Source organism: Arachis ipaensis, chromosome B2 (assembly GCF_059453495.1).
Source record: "Arachis ipaensis isolate K30076 ecotype BB chromosome B2, ASM5945349v1, whole genome shotgun sequence".
Taxonomy (NCBI): domain Eukaryota; kingdom Viridiplantae; phylum Streptophyta; class Magnoliopsida; order Fabales; family Fabaceae; genus Arachis; species Arachis ipaensis.
The window spans coordinates 87,404,574-87,432,337 of NC_142437.1; the positions used below are offsets into that span (position 1 = coordinate 87,404,574).

At 29.5% G+C, this 27,764-nt stretch overlaps 1 protein-coding gene across 1 annotated transcript; it reads left to right on the top strand.

Moving 5' to 3' along the window:
* On the top strand, positions 1-25,171 carry LOC107625394 (uncharacterized). The gene is made up of 3 exons (XM_016328025.3): positions 1-364; positions 4,578-4,807; positions 24,893-25,171. The coding sequence occupies exons 1-3, from the start codon at positions 25-27 to the stop codon at positions 25,169-25,171; spliced, it is 849 nt and encodes a 282-aa protein (XP_016183511.1). The 5' UTR covers positions 1-24.
* The last annotated feature ends 2,593 nt before the right edge of the window (positions 25,172-27,764 follow it).

Consider the following 27,764-nt stretch of genomic DNA (forward strand, 5'->3'; position numbering starts at 1 on the left):
TAATTGAAGCACCGAACTTATTAAATGGCGTCACAACTAGAGCCATGGAACTCCCTTGCTGGAAAAGTTGTTATGGTCACCGGTGCTTCGTCCGGCCTCGGCCGTGACTTCTGCCTCGACCTTGCTCGGGCGGGATGCCGGATCGTCGCAGCAGCTCGCCGCGTTGATCGGCTGAAGACCCTTTGTGAGGAGATCAACGGAATGACGACGCCCCCGGGTGGAGGCAGTACCAACGGGGGCCTCCGAGCAGCTGCAGCGGAGCTTGACGTTACCGCCGACGGCGCCACCATCGAGAAGTACGTGGAGAATGCATGGAATGCATTTGGCCGTATTGATGCGTTGATCAACAACGCCGGTGTTAGAGGTAATTGGAACATCACTGAATTTTGGGGTCAACAACCCTGGATTATGAGGAATGAGATCTTTCTTTTCTTCAAAAGTAAAAAATAAATAAATAAAAATATTATTGTTAACTATGCATTTTTTTTAACCGAGAAGAAGTATCAAAGGCTCAAGGCTTATCACTGTGTTGACCAGTTGACCTACCCTTTTGACTTTTGAGCCCTCAACAATAGCGGAGGGACGCAATTCCAATTTGAAGTTGGAATTCAAGTCCTCATATTGTTTTTACCATAAATTAAACTAAAGACTCTTAAAAAATATTTTAAGAATTCAATAAAAACCTAAGTTGTTGTATTTTTAATACACTTCTAAAATATTAATATGTTAAAAAAATATTAAAGAAATAAAAAGATTTCATTAAAAACTTAAGTTGTTGTATTTTTAATACACTTTTAAAATACCAAATGCATAAGAAAATTACTATTTGTGTCTTCAATTTCATATTTTAATTATCATATTATTGTTCGGTTAAATGTTTTATATCAAACATATATAACCCATACATAAAAAAAATTAACTAATTAAATCTATTTTTTCCTTTTTGTCTGTGAAAGAAGAGGAATGAAAATGAAATTGGTTATACATATATTGACTAAAATCTATTCTTACTATATTTTTATTTAAGTAAATATAAATTAAAGAAATTATTAAAAATATTTTAGTTTCAAATAAATTAAATTAATTATACAATATTACTTTGATAATTTATTTAACACTTATTCTTTCTTTCTAGTTTAATTTCTACTTAATTGCACATTTATTTAACGAAGTTACTAATGAAAAAAAATTAATATTATCTATATTTTGGGTAAACATTTATTTAAGACTAAATAAAATAATAAAAATAAGCACGCACTTAAAAGTTAAAAAAAAATTAGTAATCCTGCTTTTGTTTCAATGATGTGTGTGTTTAGATTGTGGTTTGTCAAATTGGATGTTGAATAAAAGTGATTTTATAGAATTGATTTTGGGTAGAAGTAAGTTTGTGTCAATATGATTTATGTTTGGCAACTCTTTACTAAAATTAATTTTGATAAAAAAATATTGTTTGAATAATATTAGTTAAAATCACTTTTAGATAGATAATTACTTAAAAGGATATGATATTAAATTATAATATTATTTTTTTATACATGTTTAATTTTTTTTAATATTTTTTTTCTTATATATTTTTTATATAGTATATTTTTAATACTCTTAGTATTCTTTTTTTAGTACGTTATAATTTTTAACTATTATTATTATTATTTATGGTTAACTTTTTTGTTTAATTTATTGTAAACAATGGGATCAATAAATTTTATTATAAAAAAAAATAATAAATATAATATACAAAAATTATAACTATAAAAATATACAATGTCAAATAAAAAATTAATAAAAAATATAAATAATAAATAATAAATAATAAAAAAAAGTTCATATGAAAAAAATAATAAGAATTTTATAAATAATGCAATAACATTAGAAAGTAGTGGCTAAAAGTACGTTAGTGCAACATAAAGTTAAAAATTATTATTTCTTGTAAACGTGATTTTATGAATAAAATTATTTTTGTATTTATAGAGAAAAAAATTAGACAAACAAAAAATTAAAATTTTCAAAAAATTTTAATATATTTTTTTCCTTTAAATTTGATTACCAAACACACCCTAGGATTCGATTGAGGTGTTTTTTTGTACTCGTGCTGAATTATTATAGCTGCGAATAATGCATATGCAATTACTGCAAGTCTGCAACAAATAAACAAGTGGCTATAATAAGCCCGTTAGCATTCAGAAGTAATAATGTTTCAGAAACAATAATACAAGACGACCAAAAAACAAGAAACAATAATACAACTTTATTTTATTTACTTTAATATTTTAAAATTATATATTTATTATATTTAAAATTATTTATTTATTTTAACAATAATTAATAAATATAACGTAAGAATAATTTAGGCTACTTTGTGTTGAAAAAATTATATGTAGAAAATAACGAAAATTTAATTGTGTTGTGATTTTAAGACATGATTAAATTATTTTTTAGAGATATTTATTTCCAAACAAAATTGTTATTGGATAAACAATAATATTACGGTTGCGAGAATTGAATCGGTCAAGTGACTGGTTTAATGGTCTAATCAAAATCGAATCATAATTGAACTAATTTAATTAAATATACAATAAAATCATTAAAAATTTACTATTTTACATAATAATTTATTCATATTTTATTATTAAGAATTCATAATAAAAAAAAATTTAATTAACTTCTAAACTCTAATCAAGCTCAATTACTTGACTATTAAGATAAACACTCCAAGAAAAGAATTCTTGTGATATAAGAAATAAAGAAATAAATTCAAAGACTTAAAATTGAGAATTAATACACATTGATCGTATTATTTTGAACTAAAAACTCAATCACACTTCCAAATACAAGGTTCGCATATATATATATATATATATATATATATATCTGAAACAAAATAACTAACTAATTAAGAGTCTACATGCTCTTCTTTCACTCTTTCTTAAGTCGAATCTTGTCTATTACATTTGTATTCTCAATACTAATCAAGTATTCAACAAAAATTCAGAATCCAAAAATTTTTTTTCATCCAAAGCCAAGGAATCTAAAAACAAAAAATTAAGCAAAGAATCCAAACTCAGCATTCAAAGTAAATTCAAAATTACATCTGCAACAATCCCAACTCAAAACACAAAATTATTTCAGAAAATCAGCAACTCAGAATAACAAAATTATTTTAAAAAATTTAACAAACAATATCAACTATTATCCATCAATATTCAACAAAATAAGCAAAAGTGAAAAAAGAAAAAGAAAAATCAACAACTCAAAATCAGATTTTCAGCAACTCAAAATCAGTAAAATAACAAAATAAGAAAACATAAATTGAAGTACCTTTGCTTACGTCGACGAGGGAGGAAGAAAAATGAGCTTAGAGAGAGGTGATGACACCAACAGCAGCTCCGAGAGAAGAGAACCAGGAGAAGAAGATCGGCGACGGCGGCGCTGGCTACTGCTGCTGTTGGCTGGGAGAGAGAAAGACTGTTAGGGTTCTGTGGAGAGAGAGAGAGAGTATGTATTTTTTTTAACTTTTTAAATTAAAAACTGGAAAAAACCATCTAGTTCAAGCAGTTTACTAGTTAACTGTCGGTTCGACTGATTTTTTCCTTTTTTTTTTGTCAGACAATTTTACTGACAAAGATAAATGAAACAAAGAAGAGGGAGGGAGTGATGGGGCACTGTGATATTGCCAGAACTAGAGGTGCCAAAGGGTGGCCGTCGGAGTGTGGAGAACTCTGGAAATAGAGAAACAGAACACTTCTGGTGTTGTGTTTGAGAAAAAGTTGGAGAGCTAGAGAGATAGAGAATGAAAAAAAGGAGGTGAGAAGAGAAGAGAGATTCGGGATCGCGGTGGCGCTGGGTGGCCGGTGACAGAGTCAGAACAAAGAGATGAAGAGAGGAAGAGAAGGCCGACAAAAAGAAGAGAAAGAAGAAAGGAAGAAAGGTGGTATGTCGGACGGCGATGGAGATGGCAGAAGGTGATGTTGCAGTGGTGGTTCGGTTAGGTCGCAAAATGGCTGAGGATGGTGGTGGTGGTGGTTACAGTGCAGTGAAGTATAAGAGAGATTGCAGAAGTGAAGGGGAAGGATTTTGACGGTAAAGTGATCAGCGTTGCCTAAACGCTGTATTTCATTGATATTTTTTTATCGTCAGAGAATTTCGACGGAAAATTCGATGCTAAATTTGGCACTAATAAAATTAGTTTTTGCGCCTTTATTTACCGTCAAATTTAGGTACAGAATTTTAAATCCGACAGTAACTAATTCGACGGACGAATTTTCGTTCATAACCGTCGAAAAATTCGCCACTAAATCTGCTGGTAATGTGTCTTGCTAAATTTGACAGTATTCAGTGTTTTTCTTGTAGTGTAATATTATTAAATAATATATTAATTTTGTACATATTCTTTATTTTGGAATAATTTTTATTTTCTTTTAAATAATTTTTACTTTTAATTATCGTTTGCTGAGAGATCATAATATTATGAACATAAATAAATGAATAAATAATTGATACTAGAGAGTAAGAGAAACGATTGATTTCTAGCCATAATAATAATTTGCTGTGTTTCAATTCCGAATTTTTGTTGTGCTTAGGAAATGTGAAACCGGCTTGGGAATTACCTGAGGAGGAATGGAATCAAGTGTTCAAAACTAACGTAACTGGGACTTGGTTAGTGTCAAAATATGTATGCGTACGCATGCGTGCTGCTAAGATAAAAGGATCCATTATCAATATCTCGTCAATTTCTGGTGAAAACAGAGGTCAGGTGCCAGGGGGTGTTGCCTATGCTTCTTCAAAGGCAGGTGTCAATATGCTTACCAAGGTAAATAAGATATTATTTGACGTGCAAATTTCTTTTGGAGTATTTAATTTGTGTACACATATATACATGTTATTCTTAGTATGATTTATTAAAATGTTTAATTATGTATTATCATGTTAAAAATAACTACTACATTATTGAATGTTCATCTTAAAATTAACATTGGAGATTTTTACTAATGTATTATTTTTTTCAAAATCTATTATCAAAATATCATCTTTTAAAATTAATTATCTAAATGTATCCTATTGTTAAGATGATAATTGATTTACTAATTTACTTTTAATTATAATTAATTATAATAATATAAGTAATTAATTAGTCACTAAAAATTTTAAATAATTAATTTAAAAGAATTTATCTAATATGTATCTTTAGAACATTCTAAAGACACATGATAATATTCTAAAGACACATTATCAGTACAAAAATTTAAATATTTTTATTTAATAAACGTAAAATAAATATATTGAAAACTTAATTTTTTTATATTTTTAATAAAAAATTTTAATTCATAATTTTAGCTTGTATCTTTAGAGTATAAAATAGATAAATTTAATTTAAAAAATTAATATTTTAATATTAAATTTTGAAAAAAATATACATTAATTAAAAAAAAACGCCTAACATTGGCTGTTTAAGAGAGCACTAAATAAAGGGAGAGAAGTTTTTCTTGATTTTTGATACACGGTCAAAGGCTGCCACACAAAGTAAGATTTCTTTTGCAAGTATCTATGGTTCCTAATAATGAATAATGTTCAAATTATTGTTGAAATGTATGATATAATAATATAATAAGTGTTTATCCAAATTAGTTTTTAAAAATTTTAAAAATGGATATTAGTTTTTTAAAAAAAATTAATATATAGAACAATTTTTAAAATTTTATTTCAGCAAATAAATCAGTCTTTAGTTTATTTTTTGGCAAAATAATTATCCAAATCAGTATTCAAAAATTTTAAAAGTGGACAATTTAGTCCCAAAAAAATTAATACACAGATCAATCCCTAACATTTTTTTCCGTCAGATATAATAGTTCTCCATCCAAAAAAAATAAAATAATAATAATAATAATAATAATAATAATAATAATAATAATAATAATAATAATTAATTATATAATAATACTCTACCATAATTTTTTATATTTTTTAGACAAAAATAATGATAAATTTATTCATTAAATTCTTATATATATATATATATATATATATATATATATATAGTCACTCAATAATAATAATAATAATATTCAATAAAACCATTTGATATTTTTGTATTGAATATAATCAAAAGATATCCCATTTTAAAAAATAAGTTTGTATTAAAAGAAAATATTTTAATTTAGATTTTAAAGTATTATTATTCATTTTACTTGTTTTTAACGAAAGGACCAGAGTATATTAATATATTAGTATCATCATTTACATGTACAAAGCTAAATTAATAATAATAAAGATCGACTTATAGTAAAAATAAAATAGATAGGAGACTGTTATATGTGATAAAGAAAAATATTGAGGATTGATTTGTATATTTTTTTTTTGTGATGAAAATGTCCGCTTTTAAAATCTTTAGAAATTGATTTGGGTAATTATTCTGTCAGAAAATAAACTGAAAACTAATTTATCTATCAAAATAAAATATTGAGAATTAATCTGTGTATTAATTTTTTTTAAATTAAAATATCTATTTTTTAAAATTTTTGAGCACTAATTTAAATAATTACTTATAATATAATATGGAGTAATTATTTTTTTCAGTTTCCTCTGAGTGACATCAAAATTAAATAATTGTCTTTGTCCAATTGCTGCCACCCTGAGACATATTATAAAGCTTTGTTGGAAGAGTGAAGTTCTAAATATTTTATCCGCTTAGATGGTATAGTTTAAAAAGGGTAAAAAATCTTAATAAGCCAAGTCAAGAATCATGTAACGTAAATACGCCAAATCATATTTTTATATAATTCGAACCATGCTGGTTCGAATTCCATTTCTACATAATTCGAACCAGCTTGGTTCGAATTATACACAAACACATGCATACACGTAATTCGAACCAGCTTGGTTCGAATTACACACAAACACACGCACACACTAATTCGAACCAGCTTGGTTCGAATTACACACAGTAATTCATGGTATAATTCGAATTATGCTGTTAAAAAATTAATAATTTATTTAAAAAAATTTATTAAAAAAATTAATAATTTAAAAATTAAAAAAATATAGATTTTTATTTCATACGTTAAAAAAAGCTAACAAAATATTTAATTACGAGACTTCTTTAAAATATTAATGAGCTATCAATTCGAATTCCATACAATACTTTTCTGTCCATTTTTAATAGTTCATGAATATTTTTTAATAAATTTTTTTAATAAATTTTTTTAAATTATAGTACAAAAAATATTTTATCCTATGCAAAATAATTTAAAAAAAATTGCTTAAAAAATGTTAGGAGTACTATAAAAATTTGTAATGTTATAATAACTTAAGTAAATACATGCATGTACTCAAATTTTAAATAAAATACTCTACATAGTCAATAATAATTTAGAAATGAAAGAAAATATTTTATTCCATACAAAATAATTAAAAAAATATATTTTATTCTATACAAAATAATTTTAAAAAATGGCTTAAAAGATGTTATGAGTACTATAAAAGTTTGTAATATTCTAGTGATTTAGGTAAATACATGATAAAAATATTTTTTCTTTAATTTCTAAATTATTAGTGACTATGAGGAGTATTTCTTTAATGTCTTAAGTCATTAGGACATTACAAATTTTTATAGTACTTCTAACATCTTTTAAGCCATTTTTTAAATTATTTTGCATAGAATAAAATATTTTTTTATGATATAATCGATAATATTTTTTAATAAATTTATTTAAATTATACCACAAAAAAATATTTTATTCTATGCAAAATAATTTAAAAAATGGCTTAAAAGATGTTAGAAGTACTATAAAATTTTGTAATGTCCTAATGACTTAGGACATTAAAGAAATACTCCACATAGTCACTAATAATTTAGAAATTAAAGAAAAAATATTTTTATCATGTATTTACCTAAATCACTAGAATATTACAAATTTTTATAGTACTCATAACATCTTTTAAGCCATTTTTTAAAATTATTTTGTATAGAATAAAATATATTTTTTAATTATTTTGTATGGAATAAAATATTTTCTTTCATTTCTAAATTATTATTGACTATGTAGAGTATTTTATTTAAAATTTGAGTACATGCATGTATTTACCTAAGTTATTATAACATTACAAATTTTTATAGTACTCTTAAAATTTTTTAAGCCATTTTTTTAAAATTGTTTTGCATAGGATAAAATATTTTTTGTACTATAATTTAAAAAAATTTATTAAAAAAATTTATTAAAAAATATTCATGAACTATTAAAAATGGACAGAAAAGTATTGTATGGAATTCGAATTGATAGCTCATTAATATTTTAAAGAAGTCTCGTAATTAAATATTTTGTTAGCTTTTCTTAACGTATGAAATAAAAATATATATTTTTTTAATTTTTAAATTATTAATTTTTTTAATAAATTTTTTTAAATAAATTATTAATTTTTTAACAGCATAATTCGAATTATACCATGAATTACTGTGTGTAATTCGAACCAAGCTGGTTCGAATTAGTGTGTGCGTGTGTTTGTGTGTAATTCGAACCAAGCTGGTTCGAATTATGTGTGTGCGTGTGTTTGTGTGTAATTCGAACCAAGCTGGTTCGAATTATGTAGAAATGAAATTCGAACCAGCATGGTTCGAATTATATAAAAATATAATTTGGCTTATTGCTGAAACGATTTTCGCTTTGGCGTATTTACGTTACATGATTCTTGACTTGGCTTATTAAAGTTTTTTACCCGTTTAAAAAATTAGGCAAATAAAAGAATTGCGTGGTCTAGCAAAGCTACATGAAAAGAAACGATTACCGAAAAAAATAATTTGATATTACAAAAAAGTGTTCGTGTGAAAGAATCGGCTGGAACTGAAGCCGACTATTATAATGAGGTATACTAATAAATGGGTTAGAGACAGAATTTTTCGACACAATATTTGATGGACTTATTTTTGTTTGTTTAGTTCTATAGTATAGCTGTATAGATCATTAAAAGGTGAATATTTGTGTGGACTGATCCACAAAATATAATGGTCTAGTCAAATTAAAATTATATTACAATTTTTTACTAAAATAATATAAAAGAAAGAAAAATTATATTGTGTTTTAAATGGAAAAAAAAAACAAATTAAAAACGACATAAATGTTTTACGTGAGGTAATGATAAATTTTTTAAAAAAAGAAAAAGATATTTAATTGAATTTGATTATATCCTTAAAAAAATACAAATAATTATAAAAAAAAGTTCAATTTTGTGAAATTAAATTAAGTAGTTATAAAGTAGTGAAACGTTAGACTGTATATGAGTTCTGATATGACCGTTATACATCGGTTACGAGTTATAATTCGGCTGACCTCCTTGTAACCGACGCATCAGTTCTACCGAGTTTATGGCAATAAATGGTTTTTGATCGGTTACATCAGAGACAATAAATTAAGGAATATTGCCGTTATCATCTCTCGGTTATAAAAAGAAACAATTGAAATCAGGAAAGGGAGATCATTCTAAGCTAAAAAGAAACCTCTTCAAATAATTCTCTTAAACTGACTTGAGCGTCAGTGTACTTTTTGCAGATACTTCCCTCCTTTTTGTTTTGCTTGCTGGTGGAGGAGCATTGGGACTCGGTGATAAGGTCGGCCTCCTACTTCTCGGAGACAAATTATAGTTCGGCTACAACAAGGCAAGAACATTTGGCGCCCACCGTGGGGCCGAGGTTTGAAATTTTTTCTCTCTTGGGTCCCAAACACCCTGGCGACTACTAATGGCTGACGCACCTCCCCCCACACCATCCGAGCTCCTTCATATGGTAACCGAGCTTCAGCAGGCAAACCAGCAAATGGCCGAGGCAAACGAGCATATGAGGAACGAAAATCAAAGAATGCAACAACAAATTGAGCAATTAATCAACGCTCGCCTCGAGCATGGTAACGATCACAATGAGCGAAACAACGATGATGAACGCCGCACACATGTCTCGGAGACGCCCCAAGACGACGAAGGTGGGGGTCCTCGGGATAACGAAAAAAGAGCCGAGGCTGAGGGAGACGAGCTTGACAATTCTACAGGACCGTTTACAGCAGACATCATGAATTTCCAACTGCCTAGACAATTTACTTTACCAATGACGTTAACTCCTTATGATGGATTAGGAGATCCAAAGCAACACATCAAGAAATTCCGATCGATTATGATCGTTAACGGTGCATCTGACCCTATTTTATGTCGCTGTTTTCCGTCCTTTTTAGATGGTCCTGCACTTGACTGGTTTTGCTCTTTGCCTGCAGATTCTATTTCCCGATTTCAGGAGCTGGCAAAACAATTTGAAGATCACTTTGCGGCGTCTGCTATATACTTGCACGATTCCGACTACTTGACGACCGTTAAACAAGGTCCTCAGGAAAGTCTGAAGGACTACATCACCCGTTTTACGAAGATAGCCATGAGGATCCCTGATCTCCACCCTGAAGTCCATTTACACGCCATCAAGAGCGGCCTCCGCCTTGGAAAATTTCAGGAGACTATCGCGGTAGCTAAGCCAAAGACTCTAGCCGAGTTTCGTGAGAAGGCCAAAGGACAGATAGACATTGAGGAGCTTCGTCAAGCTCGGAAGTCTGAAAAGTCGGCAACCACCAAAGACGACGAGAAACCTCGAGAAAGTAGAAAGAACTTCAAGCCCACGCCTCGTTACGAGACATACACACAGTTTAATGCAAAAAGGGATGATATTATCAAGGAAATACTAAATTCCAAGTTGATCAAACCCCCTCGGAAGGCCGGAAGTTATCCAGAACCAAAGAATGTTGACAAATCCAAGTATTGCACGTTCCATCAGAAGTATGGTCATACAACCGATGAGTGTGTGATCGCAAAAGATCTTCTTGAACGCTTGGCGAGACAAGGGCATCTTGATAAATTCATTGCAGGTCATATGCAGAAGAGATCCACTTCTACCGCAGACCCATCCCCTGTAGGAACCTCATCAAAAGACAAGGAGAAGATCCCTACTCAACCCAAAGGCATAATTAACTGCATTTCAGGGGGCTATGCTGGAGGAGGGCATACAAGCTCGGCTAGGAAGCGCACGTACAGAGCAATGCTCGCCCTTGGGGATACAACCAAAAATTCTCAGCCAACACAAAAAATTCCTGAGATGACGTTTTGCCCGACTGATTTTCGTTGTAATGATGCAAATTTGGATGACCCTGTTGTCATCTCCATCGAGCTGGGCGACTTAATAGTTCGGAAAGTGCTGCTGGATCCAGGCAGCAACGCCGACGTTTTGTTCTTTACTACATTTGAAAAAATGAAATTAAGTACTAACATTTTGCAACCATCTGTAGGAAACTTGATCGGCTTTTCAGGGGAACGGGTCCTAGTCATGGGTTCAGTGTGGTTACAAACCACACTAGGTGAACAACCATTATCCAGAACGCAGGATATCCAATACCTTGTGGTTGACTGTTTTAGCCCCTACAATCTTATTTTAGGACGACCTTTCTTAAATAGATTTGCTGCAATCATATCTACTGTTCATCTATGTGTCAAGTTTCCTGTGTAGGATGATATGGTGGCCACAGTTCATGGCCACAGCTCGGCACTGTTATAACACAAGCCTGAAGCCCATCAAGAGAAACAACGAGCGACGTGTAAATTCCATAGGAACTGAGCAACCAATGCTAATCGAGTTGGATCTCAGAGCCGACCTTCAAGATCACCCTTTACCCAATGAAGAACTAACAAAGCTTACTTTAACGGATGATCCCACCAAATTTACTTTTGTTGGAACATCCATGAAAGACGAAGAAAAAAACAAGCTTATCAGTTTTTTGCGACAGAATGCCGACCTATTTGCCTGGACATCAGGAGACATGCCAGGCATAGACCCATCTATCATTACACATAAGCTTGCCATTAATCCGGCAGCCCGACCAATAGCTCAGAAGAAAAGAAATCTTGGAACAGAAAAAAGACTTGCATCTATGGCCGAGGCTAAAAAGCTAATTGACGTGAACTTCATATGGGAAATCAGGTTCACCACTTGGCTAGCCAACATTGTAATGGTAAAGAAAAAAAAACGGTAAATGGCACATGTGCGTCGATTTCACTGATTTAAACAAAGCATGCCCCAAGGATGCCTATCCTTTGCCTTCAATTGATACTTTAGTAGATAATTCTTGTGGTTATGGTACATTAAGTTTCATGGATGCATATTCTGGTTACAACCAGATCTTTATGCATCCATCAGATCAAGAAAAAACAGCTTTTATTACTGAATATGGTAACTGTTGCTATAACGTTATGCCTTTTGGCTTAAAGAATGCAGGAGCAACATACCAACGGCTGATGAACAAGGTCTTTGACCAACAGATAGGGAGGAACGTCGAAGTGTATGTTGATGACATGGTCGCCAAAACAAAGATCGGCGAGTCCCATGTCAATGATCTTGCTGAGATATTTGGTCAGATCCGAGCTTATAACATGAGACTTAATCCAGAAAAGTGTGCCTTTGGTGTCCAAGGTGGAAAATTTCTTGGCTTCATCCTTACTAGCCAAGGAATTGAGGCAAATCCGGAAAAATGTCAGGCAGTCCTCGACATGAACAGTCCCACAACCATCAAAGAAGTGCAACGACTGACAGGACGACTAGCAGCACTGTCCAGGTTCCTGCCATGTTTGGCGTCTAAATCGGCGAATTTTTTCCAATGTTTACGGAAAAACACAGCTTTCCATTCGGACGAAAGCTGTGAATCCGCATTTCAAGGCTTAAAGCAATTCCTTTCTAAATCACCTGTTTTACAAAAACCTAAGGTCGGCGAGCCATTATATTTATATTTGTCTATCACTGATATAGCAGTTAGTGCTGTTCTTGTTGCAAAAAATGATAAAGCACATCAGCCAGTTTACTTTGTGAGCAAATCACTCCAGAATGCCGAGCTTCGATACCTGAGGTTAGAAAAGTTGGCGTATGCTCTCGTTTTTTCAGCAAGGAGGCTTCGTCCCTACTTTCAGAGTCATACGATCAATGTTAGAACTTCTCAGCCACTGCGTCAGATACTCGCCAGATCCGAGCTAGCAGGGAGACTGATCAAGTGGTCCATTGAACTCTCAGAGTTCGATATTCACTATCAACATAGATCATCTGTCAAGTCACAATATTTAGCCGATTTTGTTGCTGAATTTACGGGATCAAGCTCAGGCGAAGAAAGCCCAAACTGGGTGTTATTCGTCGATGGAGCATCAAACCCCCAAGGATCTGGCGCAGGAATACTTTTGGAAAATCCTGAGAGAGTTGTTATTGAACATTCTCTTCGGTTTTCCTTCAGAGCCAGTAACAATCAAGCCGAATATGAAGCCCTCATTGCCGGGCTCAGGTTAGCAATTGAATTGCAAGTCATTAATTTGCAGGTTTATTGTGATTCCTTGTTAGTTGTTCAACAAGTAAATCAATGTTTTCAGACAAAAGATCCTATTCTATTAAAGTATCTTGAAATTGTCAAAAAACTTATAACTCGTTTTTCAAAATTTGAGATTACCCATATAAAAAGAGATCAGAATCACAGGGCAGATATATTATCTAAGTTAGCTACCAGTCAGTCACATACTGCTTTGCTTTTACAGTCAACTCTGCAGGAGCCGAGCATAAATATGATCGGCAACTTTCATATAGAAACCGAGGATACTTGGCAAAAGCCATATATCCAATACCTCAAGAATGGGGAACTTCCATCAGAAATACAAGACATTAAAATGTTTAAACGGCAAGCGTCTTTCTTTACATTGTTGAATGACAAATTGTATCGGCGAGGTTATTCTCGACCATTGTTGAAATGCTTAAACAGGTCAGAGGCTAATATAGCCTTAGCTGAGGTTTGCGAGGGCATCTGTGGGATGCACTCAGGGGCAAGAAGCCTAGCACGCAAGATTCTCTGCGCCGGTTTTTACTGGCCGACCATATGGGAGGACAGTCAGAAAAAAGTCCGAACTTGTGATCACTGCCAAAAGCACGCCCCTATAATAAATATCCCAGCCGAAGAATTGCACCACTCAACTGTAAGCTGACCATTTAATAAATGGGGAATTGACATCCTCGGACCTTTCCTGACCGCACCAAGACAGGTAAAATATTTAGTTGTGGCAATTGACTATTTTTCCAAATGGATTGAAGCTCAACCCCTGACTAGAATTACATCGGCACAAATGATATCATTTGTTTGGCAGCAAATAATCTGTAGATTTGGTATACCTCAACATATCATAACTGACAATGGTCGCCAGTTTACAGACCATAATTTTCAGAATTTTTTGCAGAATTTAAAAATAAAACAGCATTTCTCTTCAATTGAACATCCTCAATCCAATGGTTTAGCAGAAGCTGCAAACAAGGTCCTCCTCCAAGCTCTGCGAAAGAAACTTGACGACGCTAAAGGCTTATGGGCCGAGCTTGTTCCGGAAATTTTATGGGGATATAACACCTCGGGGTACACTCAACAACAAAAGAAACACCATTTCGTTTGGTGTATGGTTCGGATGCAATGATTCCAATCAAAATCTCACAGAGCTCCTTAAGAACGCAACACGAAGGCCATGATGATGCTCGCCGAACTGAGCTTGATTTGGTTAAGTTCGAGCCATAGCAACAGTTCGCCACAGAGCATTGCAGCAACGAATAGCTCAGCGTCACAATAGAACCGTCAGACCGAGATCCTTTCATGAGGGTGATTTGGTATTAAGGAAAACTGAAACAGCGCGAAGACCACCTTCACATGGAAAACTCGTCGCAACATGGGACGGACCTTACAGAATACGTAATGTGATCGGCAAAGGTGCATCTCGTCTAGAAGAGTTAGATGGAACAATACTACCTAACACTTGGAATGTTAGTTCATTGAAGCAATACTTCAGCTACCAAAATGCAGCACGCTGGTACTCTTTTTCCTAGCTTGGGATTTTTCCCAAATATGGGTTTTGCTCAAGGAGGTTTTAACGAGGCTAGCTTACCTATTTCAATTGTAAAGGTACTGCATTAAATAAAATTTGTTTTTCAGGTTATTTCTATTCACGCATAGTTTTACTGCACATACTTTGTATCAATCATTTCCTATTACAGTCCTAAAAGGTCGCCAACCAAACTTAAAGTCGCATTGATATCTCATGCGCAAAACGGAAGTTGACAAAATCTTAATCAGCACACTGAACTAATCAGACCCTAACATTGGGATGCATAAAAATTGGGACTAACCATATCCTAATTTAACAGATATACCAATTGCAAAACAAACAGTATAAATACCATAGTCCTCAGTAGGACCCAACATAAACCATTCAAAACAAACAGTTTTCATAGGATACTGATCATTCCATTTCAAAAAAAAAAAAAAAAAAACAGTTCAAAATACTCTAGTCGGCCAAATTATCATCGCCTTCTTCTGCCACATCCTCATCATCAACTAGTTAACCATTCTGAACTACTTTGCTCGGATCCATAGCAGTAAAATCAACTCCAGGACACAGAAACTTTGCTTGGATGACAGCGCGTTCGAAACCTTCTGCGAAGGCATCAAGGATATCAGCTTCTCGGCTCGATTCGATCTGTTTCAATTTCAGTGTTACCTCCACAATTTGTTCACTCATGGTACTCAATTCACTTTCCTTCTTCCCTAATGATTCAATTGCCCTCTCGTGCTCTTCTTTTTCGAGCTTCAATTTCTCCTTCATAACAGAAAGCTCTTTCTTCAGCTCGGCTAGCATAGTTTCTTTGTTTCCAGCTGCCCCTTTAGGTCGGTGCTCTCAGAAACACTCTGTAACATCTTTCTATGCCTTTTTTCCTGACTTCGACCAATGCTAGCCAAGCGAAAACCTAACACCTACAAAACATCATCACAGATACAAATTACTTTTTCAAAAAAAAAAAAAAAACAACAAGGGGGCAAGTTTCACTTTGACAAAAGCACGAATATTAAAATATATAGCTGACCTGCATAAACTGATCTATACCAAGGTCTCCGACTTCATCAATACGACTCACGTCAGAAGCAGATTGCACAACTTCGTCTGCTAAGACATTAAAAGGAAAATTCTTGTCTCATAATGACGACCCATCACCCTCTTGCTCAAAGGAGTGGAGCTTTTCTTGTTTAACAGTAAAACTCGCCAACTCACTAAGCTCGATCGTTTTCTCTCCTTCATCCAGATTTATTACCTCGGACTTTCTTTTCTTAAAAATAATTCCCTTTTTCTTAGGTGCTGGTTGATTCACTTCAGCCTCACCTTCCACTTTCTCCGGGTTAGAGGAAGACCCTTCAAAATTTTTCATCTTAAAACGAGCTCTCATGCTCGATGCTGAGACCCCAGGATATTTCCCACCTAAAAATAGAGAAGAAAAAGAAAATGTTTAGCAAACAAATGTTCAGTTCAACACAGATCAAATACTCAATAGTACCTCACCTAAATATTCCACTACAGATGCCCTATTTTCCTCCCAGGGCAGCAAGTTTGAAACAGATATCAACCCACCCCGATCAACCATTTCCATCAAAAAGCCTATTATACATTCGTTCCGAGGCATTATCAGTTCGGGATCCAATATATGATTAGGGTGACAACACCAATAAAGGGAAAACTTTTTCCCGAGATTTTCGTCCAAGTAAAACGGAAATTCCTCTTCTACCGATCTCACTTTGAAAAACATTTCCTTGAAATCTTTGAAAGAGGATTTGTACAATTTAAAGACAGAAAATCCAGGGGTACTGTTCAGGTTTACCCAAAGGCCCTTCCAAACACCTTTTGCTTGAAAGAGGGAGAAAAATAGCTCTACATCAGGTTCAATCCCTAAGAATTCCATTAAAACTGCAAAACATTTTATGAAAGCCCATCCGTTAGGATGAACCTGAAAGGGCGCACAGTTCATTTGCTTCAATATATCGCATTCGAACTTCGTAAAAGGTAACTTTACAAACAACTCCTCAAGGACGCAGCTATACATGTAAAAATTTTCAAAATCTTTCTTTCGGTGATAAACCCGATCCATACGATTGCATGGAATCAACTCGATGTGAAAACCAGGCCTCACTACCCTTCCTAAACTTATTCCTTTAACACTTTTTTTGTCAAAAAACAGAGAGGCTCTTATCTTCACATCTTCATTGACCCACTCATATGATCCATCATCTTCTACCTTAGGCAACGCCTTTCCTTTCTTATCACTCATTTCTTCTCTCTCAGACAGTAGAAAATCAAACGAAGTAAAAGAGTAGGGAAGTGATGTTACTAACCTCTTCTACTCATTCTTTAAACCCTCTTGAGAAGACACAGAGGTTAGCGCAGCAGTTGAATCCTCACACAAACGTAACTCAAAGTCAATTTTTAACCACTCATTTAAGAAAAGCTTTTCAGTTCCAAGTTAAAATCATGGCCCTTCATTAAAGCCCACTTTCAACGGTTTCAAGACCACCTTGGAACTTGCACCTTGCATTGAAAAAACAAACACCATCATTAATTTTTCACATAACTTTTACTATTCTAAAATAAATACACTTCATTCGATGCGTCAAGTTGACCTGGGGGCTCCTTACGCCGAGCTATAACTCGGTCAGTTCAAATTTTAAAGCTCAACCTGCCTTATCTAAACCCAGGCTAAACTTGGAGGCTGTGATATGACCGTTATACATCGGTTACGAGTTATAACTCGGCTGACCTCCTTGTAACCGACGCATCAGTTCTACCGAGTTTATGGCAATAAATGATTTTTGATCGGTTACATCAGAGACAATAAATTAAGGAATATTGCCGTTATCATCTCTCGGTTATAAAAAGAAACAATTGAAATCGGTAAAGGGAGATCATTCTAAGCTAAAAAGAAACCCCTTCAAATAATTCTCTAAACTGACTTGAGCGTCGGAGTACTTTTTGCAGGTACTTCCCTCCTTTTTGTTTTGCTTGTTGGTGGAGGAGCATTGGAACTCGGTGATAAGGTCGGCCTCCCACTTCTCAGAGACGAATTATAGTTCGGCTACAACAAGACAAGAACAAGTTCCAATTAAAAAAAAAAGAGTAGAGTAGATAGAATTTTGAATAAATTTTAAGTTACATTGTGACATTAAATTAGATTACAGTTGCGCGGTGGCGCGGTGCAGCATAAAGCTGAAAAATGTTGCAATACATGAGGTGATTTGTCGAGAGTTCCACACAATTTTGATGCAATATAGTTTGACAATGAAAACGAGGAAAAGTGTTATTAGGTGACAAAATAGTAGGACTGTCAAACGGGTTAGCCCGGCCCATTTAGGCCCAGCCCGTTTAAGCCCGCTTTATCCGCGGGCCAAAATTTTCTAATCCGAACCGTTTATGGTCAGCCCGATGGGTTAAACGGGCCAGTCCGTTTATCATTTTATTTTATTTTTTGAAAAATATTTTGACAAAAAATACCACTTTTAGGTAAAAAACCATTTAAAAAATAAAATTTTTTTTAGTTGATGGGTCGTATTTCGGGTCGGATTGGGAGAAATATTAACTAAAAGTACTACTTTTTAAAAAAAATAAAAAAAAATTAAACGGGCCACCCGCGGACTAGCCTGTTTAACCCGTCATTTTTTTCGGATTAATCGGGTTCATCCCGTTTAACCCAAAATTTAAACGGACTTAATTTTAGAGACAAAGTCCGCCCATTTAAACAGGTAAATGGACTGGTCCGATGGATTTAACCCATTTTGACGGCGCTACAAAATAGTTAAAAAGTTAGTTCATAATTAACAAGTTTACAAAATATTAAACCTAGAAAAAAGATACGATAGTGACATACTGACATCTAGTAAGAGTCGTGATAGCTTATAAAACACATCATGCTGAAATAAATACAAATTAAAACCAAACAAAGACATTGTTTATGCAAATAGCACCATGTCTAGTGACCATTTACAAAACTAGAACACCATTAATGTTTCTCTTAAGCAGATACACCTCTCCCATCATACTCACAATTTTTCTCTTAGACAAATAGCACCACAAAAAAATTTCAACTGAATTTTCACGTTATCACCTCCGATATCGAAAGAATAATATTTCATCCTATCCGACAAAAAAAAAAAAAAAACCCAAAATTTAATGAGCTTTTCACTATTCCTTCGTCGGTTGCCCATTAAGTCAATCAAATAATTATGTGCTTTAGCTAGGAGATCGTGCCATTCATGACTCATGTAACCATATTTTTATCATTTTAAAATTTTTTTTGAGTGATTCGGTTGAACTGATTTTTTACTGATTTTCATTAGTTTTAATCGATTTTCATCGATTTTGATTGGTTCTTATCAATTCTGGTCCTTAAGAGCAATTTTAATGCTAAGAAATAGAGTTCTTCTTTTGATATATGGGGACTCAATTACCATTGGAGTGAAAAGAGAAAGAAGACTCTTCACGGAAATCAAGGTTGAGAGTCTCTTTAAGCAAGAACTTGCAACAACCAATAAAATCATGCCATGTGGTAAATTAATAAAAAATAAAAAATATATTAAATATATATATATATATATATATATATATATATTAAATACTTATATATCTATTTAATTAATTATTTATATTAATTATTTAATAATTAGTTATATTAAATTATAATTAATATAAATAATTATGTTAAATCAATATCAAATATTATTTATATTGTTATATTAAATCATAATTAATAAAATTTATTTTACATAAAAAATAAATTTAATTTTTATATATTATAAAATAATTTTTAGTTGGATTATTTATTTTTATTTATAAAATTTAAAATACTAATCAAATTTAAGTTATTTATTTTAATATTTTATAATATTAAATTATTTTAAATTTATAAATTTAAATAATATTATTATAAAAAAATAATAATTATATTAATTTTAATTATTTAATTAATTAATTAGGTGAAACCATAATAGGGATTAAAGTTAGTTCCTTTTAATGGAGAAGAGAGAGATTTATTGAGTTCCTATTTATTGGTTATGACACAAAATCTGATGTGGAGTCACTTTTTATGACAAGTGAGCCATAAATAGGAACTGAAATGAGTTTTCTACTGGAGATAGTGTAAATAATCCTGATATTAGATCGGATCGATTGAAAATTCAATTTACTGGTTTTTTAGTTAAACCGATCAAATTAGTCTAGTTCTTACAACTATGCACTCATGTCTATAATTGAATAACCCCTATTAGCTACCCCTTAATGTTTTTTAATGCCTCTTTAGATGAACATTTATAGTATTTTTGCTAAAAAAAAAAACAAAAAACAAAAAACAAAAGAAACACCTACAACTATTTCGTACTTAAAATTTTGTTCTTCTAAAAAGCACATTGGAATGCCAGAAAGTTTTTTTTTTAACTGATCTTTTCTATCTTCTCTTGCATTTTAAAAAATGATTAATACATTTTCTATTAAAGTCTTTTAAAGTTTTTTTTTTAAAGAAAAAATAATTGTTTATGCATTATTTATTTTATGTTGAATTATAATAAAGGAAATTTTATTTTTTGTATATATAGGCATTTATCCAAATAAACACATTAATAACATAAAATGTTATTTTTCCAATCTAATAAAAATGTTCAAAATATAATCATTTCATATATAGGTATTCTATTTTTTATTGGTTTTGAATAATTTAAAAATTGCTGTTTTAATTTTCTCATTAGTTTATTTTATTAAATATCGATATAGCAAGTTGAATACTTGAATGTGCGCAAAACTAGCTAAAACATGATGTCTTCACAAAACACTGTCGCATTAATATATAACTTCTTATATTTTTTAGGTTTAATTATTACTTTGTCGGTACTATAGTTTAACCAAATTTTTTATTAAATTTCTATATTTTTTTTAAATTAGATCTTTATACCATATCAAATTTTGTAATTAAATGCTTACTGTAACAAAAATATTGAAATTAACAAAATATTTTATTAAATTATATAGAATATTTAGTCAAGTGTTAGGCATATTCATTTATTTTATTTAACGAAATATTTTGTTAATTTCAGTATTTTTGTCACGGCAAAAAATTAATTACAAAATTTAATATGGTATAGAGATTCAATTAAAAAGAAAAAAAAGTATAAAGACCTAATTAAAAATTTAATAAAATTATAAAAATTAACAGAATAATTAAATACAGAGAAAACCCGAAACAGCCCACTGACAATTACTTCGAAAGACAACGAGGCCCTTGACAAAAAAAAAAACCCAACCCGACCCCTGATAATTATCTCGAAAGGACAACGAGGCTCTTGTGCAAAAAAAAAAAGTCAATGTTGTTTTTTTTTTCACAGGGACTAATCAGTCTCGAAAAAAGATCAAGAACTAGATTAGGTATATTTTTTTGGAGGCCTTGTCTTTTCGAAATAGGAGTTGGGTGTGTATTCACTCTTAAATATATTATTTAATAGATCAAATTAACAATGAAAAGTCAAATATTTAATGAACAAAACATGAATAAAATAAACTTAAAACAACAAAAAAATGTTTTTATAAAAATAAAAACACTTACAGCGAATTCGAAGAAGATGTCATTTTATATGTGTAGAAATGTAATGTATGATGTAACTATGTGACAAGTATCCTACTAGCCACTAGGAGATAGAATATGTTTTTATTCAGTCTATCCACAAATTTACTACAGTGTATTTTCACGTAATGAGACTGATAAATATAATAATGTGAGGTAATAGCAGTAAATTATGCTAGCATAATTATGGACTTATAAGTTGGGTCTTTTTGATTTTTTTTTTTTGGACAAAATGGTGGGTTTACCGTTTACGTATATGTACGCACAATAAAAACCTAAGCATGCTATGTTGCGATCCTCATCATTCATTTATTATTTTCTCTCTTTTTTTTCTCCTTAGTTTTCTCTATAATAGTATAGGACCATAAAACCCGAAAAATAAAATCTCTTTTTTTATGGTTAATTTAGTCTATTAATTAACATATATATGTTTATTTAAATATGATCTAAATAATAAAAATAATTGTTTAAGATGATAAATTCCTTAAACCTAATAAATTATAAACAAAATTTGTGATAGATATATATAACAAAAAATATTTTAGGAACAAAATCATTAAACCAAACAATTTTAATTCTGGTATATATAGTAGATTTTTTATCTACCTTTTCAAACAAAAAGAAAATAAATTCCTCAAAAAGTAAAAAGAAATAAGAATTTCTAATTCATTTTCATAATTTTTTTTCATTACAATATGAAATTACACGAAATATATATTTTCTTCTTCTCATTGACAACTACAAACAATGTAGCATAAATTATAATGTATTCTCTAAAAGCTTAACTTTAATTCACGGGTAATTTACTCACTAAATTTTTAAAATATATAATTTGACCGAGTTATCAAATATTTTCGTATAGTGTATTTTTTATATTTATATTTTTTATAATTTGGTTTTAATCTAATAAAATTTAAAAATAATCCATTTTAAATTCTGACAATTAAAATATTCTGCAACGAACAATAGGTTAGATACTTACGAAATGTTTTTAAATAAAAAAATTGAGAATTTTAATTTATTTTTTTAATTATTTTTTAATTTATAAATAAAAATTTTTTGAATGTTTTTTTTATAGTTTTAAAAAATAATATATATTTAAATTTGAGGATTAATTACGGCTTTTAATAATTACTCTAAAAATATGCAATTTTAAATTTTTTTACTATATCAAAACGATAAAACCAACAAAATATTTTTTAAAAAACAGAAAAAGATATTTGAGGGGCTAAAATGCCATAAATAAATATTGAGAGAGTAAACTGTCTAAAAAATATTAGCAGCCTTCATCGTAAACCCACTCTTTTGTCCCAAAAAAAAAAAAAAAAAACTAACTTATAAGTCCATAATTATGCTAACATAATTACTATTAATAATATATTTATGTAAGTTCACAAATAGAAAAATTGGTTTTACGTAAGTTCACAAAGGGGATGATCGGTTGTGTTTTAAATTTTTTTTAAAAAAATTTAAACTTCACAAATTGAAGAGTCAGATTTATGATTTTTATATAAAAAAAATGCATCAAGTTTCATACATTGTTAAAAAATACTACTATGAATTCAATATTAAAATTAAAAAATATTTATAAATTAGTTAAAAAAATTCTTTAGTACATGAATTATTTATTTTTTTAAAATTAATTTATAATATTTTAATTTATAGTATGAATGATAATTTATTTAAAATTATAAATATAACAACAAAGTTAAATTTAAAAAGATGAGAACAAAAAAACTTAAAAGAATAAAACTGGAGTGAACATAACTGAAATTATTTGGTGCATATGAATATTCACTTATGTTCTAGTTTTGCGTATAAATATTTTCTTATTTTTTTATATTTAACTTTGTTGTTATATTTGTAATTTTAAATAAATTATCATTCATATTATAAATCAAAATATTATAATTAATTTGAAAAAAATAAATAATTCATTGACTAAAGAATTTTTTAATTAATCCATAAATCAAATGATAATTTTTTTTAAACTACTCTCATAAAATAAAAATAACACTTATTAGTTTTTTATACAAAATATAAAAAAAATTCAAAAATATACACAATAATTTAGATACTAAATTTTAAATGTTTATTTTTTTAAAATATTTATTGCTTGTAGTATTTAACATTATTTATCGTATACTTAGAATATTTAATAAAAACTAATAAATTTTATTGATAAAGTAAACACAATAAAATATATTCTTTTAATTAATAGCAATAATCCATTATAGCTCAAAAATTATTTTTTTATGGGTCTAATACAACAAAAATAATAGTAAGAAATAGATGTCATTTTTAAATTCATGCTACGTTAATTTTTTTATATGTAGAAAAAGTTTTATTTCTATAACATAGAATTCATCTATTATTATTATTATTATTATTATTATTATTATTATTATTATTATTATTCATCCTAAAATTTTATACCATATGGAAACTAAAAGTAATTTGAAAACATTATTCATACTTTAACAACTATGCCAGATCTCCATGGATCCTTTTTCTAATTGACTAGCTTTTTGTCTGCCATGCAAGCAATCGTCGTCATTCCCTTTTGTTACAAATTTTGACAAGTAATAATTTCATAATTTGAATTAATTTATACAATTAAATAAATTTAAAACTAAAAATAATTTTTAAATTCTAAATATTTAACAAAGATTACAAATACGAAAAGTATTCTTCGACTAGAAAACTGACTTAATTTTTCTTTTGGGTGAATATTTATTAAGACACTTCTGTTAATTTTTTTGAACGACTTCAAAATTTTCGATAAAAAAAATATATTTTTAGATTATTGATATTTAATTTTATAGGATTGATTAGTTTTTTTTATTAATGATCTTCTTTTAAAATATGTTTATGTAATCCTTAATATATCTTTTATTTAATTTTTATAAATAAAGATATTTTAAAAATTATTAATATTTTTTAGTTTTACACAATAAATTTAATTAATATATTTCAAAAAAAAATATAAAAAAATTAAATGACTTTGACAATTATATATTCTTAAAAGATAACTGAGATTCTCAATAAAAAAGATTTTGCCAATTCTTGTTAGCTTTTGATGGATAAATCAACAATTTAACATGTCATGTAGGTTTATTCTATTAATACAAAAAAAAATATTAATAAAAAAGTTAACCAGTCTCATAGAAATAAAGATTATAAAGTAAAAAGAGTATCGTCTTTTTTGTTGAGAACATTGTTGTTTTTCAAGATAATTATAAAAAATTGTTTAAGATTTTTTTCTTTTTTTTTTCCATTATTTATGCACTTTTTTATATTCATATATAAAAAACAAAACTAAAAAAAACCTATACATATTTTTCTGAAATTCTAAAACAAAGGTATATTTTTTCTTCTCTCTTATATTGATAGGTTATGGCATTGGAACTAGGAGTACACAAAATTAGAGTGAATTCTATATCACCTGGACTTTTCAAATCTGAAATCACTGAAAAATTAATGGAGAAAGATTGGCTGAATCAAGTGGCCGCAAAAACAGTACCTTTGAGGACATTTGGCACTTCGGATCCAGCATTAACAACACTTGTTCGTTACTTACTTCATAATTCTTCTGCTTATGTGACCGGTAACAATTTTATTGTTGATGCTGGAAACTCCTTGCCAGGTGTACCTATTTATTCGTCTTTATGATTATTGTATGGGAAAGTCTGGGATAAAATTTCCTATGTAAAAGTTTATGAAGTTTATGGGTTTTTATGAAAGAGAACAAAATGATACTTAAAAAGCTGTAAACTTACGTCATTTTCTTTATCTATTATCTATCTGTTATCTATTATATTATAGAGTAAAGTATGGTTTTTTCTCCAATGTTTGGGGTAAGTCCTAAAGTTGTTTATAAGGTTTCAATTGTCCTATTTAATTCCTTTACGTTTTAAAACTGACTCAATGTTATCCTGCCGTTAGGGATCCGTTAACAGAATTGACGGCAGAACAAAATTGAAACGATTTTAAAACGTTAGGAACTTAAATAGGACGAAAACGTTGGTAGGGACAAAAATGATACATAGAAATAAATTTTAATTTTATCCTTCAATAATATCAATTTTTTACTATACATAGTATTCAATTATTTTTTAATCACTTTTAAGTAAATTACACTTAATCATATTACTTTCATTTTAAATGAATTTATTTTTTTTATAATTTTACTCTTAAAGATTTTTAGTTATCATGAAATATTTGTAGAATGACTAATATATAAACTTGCAAAAAAGAAAAAAAAATATATATACAATAAAATATAAATTATACCTTTTGTCTCTAATGTATCAAAATTCTTTAAAATTATAAAAAAATAAATTTATTTAAAATGAAAGTAATGTGATTAAGTGTAATTTATTTAGATGTAATTGAAAAATAATTGAATATTATATACAGTAAAAAATTAATATTATTGAAAGATAAAATTAAATTAAAATTTATTTTTGTGTATTGTTTTTGTCTCTAACGTTTTCGTCCTATTTAAGTCCCTAACGTTTCAAAATCGTCTCAATTCTGTCCTGCCGTCAATTCTGTTAATGGATCCTTAACAGCAGGACAACATTGAGTCAATTTTGAAACGTTAGGGACTTAAATAGGACGAGTGAAATATTAGGAACAACTTTGGGACTTACCCCAAACGTTGGAGACAAAATTGATACTTTATTCTATATTATATAAAAATTAAACTTTTACATTTAATAATAGAACTGTAGTAGTATATTTTTAATTTATTTTTTTAACAAAATAAATATAATTTATTATAATAAATTAATTATATCAACTAATTAATTTAATTAGATACTTAAGTATCACACTAATTAATTTAATTAAACTCATAAATATCAAATTGAATTTCAATCATTTAATTATGAACTAACATAGCTTCATCTTAAATATATTTTTCAATTTTATTTATTTGATTGATTAAACTAAATTAACTAAAATCCACTGTAAATAATCTATTATTATATCAATTATTTAATTTTAGATGGAATTAATAACATGTTACAAGTAATATTTTTTTCCAATTCATTTAGCTTAACATAGTGAATCTAATTATATTAATATGCTAATGTTAATCTAAGTCAATAATAATTTTTTTTCATGAAAATAATAATGTTTCACGTTAGCTTTAAAATTTTGCTATTACTATATTAAACTTGATTTGTCATTGTTTAAGGATTTTTCAATTATGCGATATGATTAATATTCAAATGAATAACGAACGTGAATTTTTCTCTTGCAAATCACATTAATTAAATACATGATTTTAATTTGTTTACATATAATTTTAAGTTTTCATGTATTATTTAACGCTCCTTATGTTTTTTATTTTTTTAGATGATTCTTTTGTTTTTTTTTTCACTCTTTAGAATGTTTAAATAATAATATTTTATATTTTATTTTTTCATCTATTTTTTTTATATTTTATAATTTTTTTATTTTTCTAATATTATTTTTTAAGATTTTATATAATTTTATTTTATTATTTTCAATTAATTTTTATATTTTATTCCTACAAAAAATATCAAGTTCCTTTAAAAAAAAGAATTCCATCCGTATAAAGTTATTAGAAATATTTTATTCAATTTTTTATACTAATTTTAATTTTTTATTCATTCTACTAAACTATTGAATTCGTATATTAAGTTTTATATTGGACTTATTTTTCTGATCCTAGGATAACGTTTTATGACGGAAGTGAGAGAAAGTCGTATAAAGGCGCTTTCTCGAAACCCTTATTTACTGGAAAATTGTGGAGTTATAAGAGGTTGCACACTAGAACGATTAGAACATAATGTGTTATTGAATTTGTGTTTGTTCTAATTTATGTTTGCAGCTGTTTTTACTGTGAAAATTAATATATTTATTTGATGGATGTCTCTGAATTATGGAAAAATTCTGCCAAAATTTTGTGTAATTTGTTTTAAAACTTCTTTGGTTTGTAGAAAATGATAACAATATCTGGCGAAAGATTCTAATTATAGGGTATGCTCTGCCAGATTTTGTAATAAATTTAATAATTTTGTCTTGTTCGTTGAATTTTAGGGTGTGTGTTTTAATATGATTCTAAGTCATTATCTACGGATGTATGATAGGGATAACGATGCACATGGTGATTGTTCATACCCTGGGTCGAGCTGTCCGACCCGGGATGTTTAGCGACAAGGCGACCGACCTCTTCAGGTCAGACTATCCGACCTCTTCTCAAAGAGCTCGGCCAAATTGCCAGGAAAGCCCA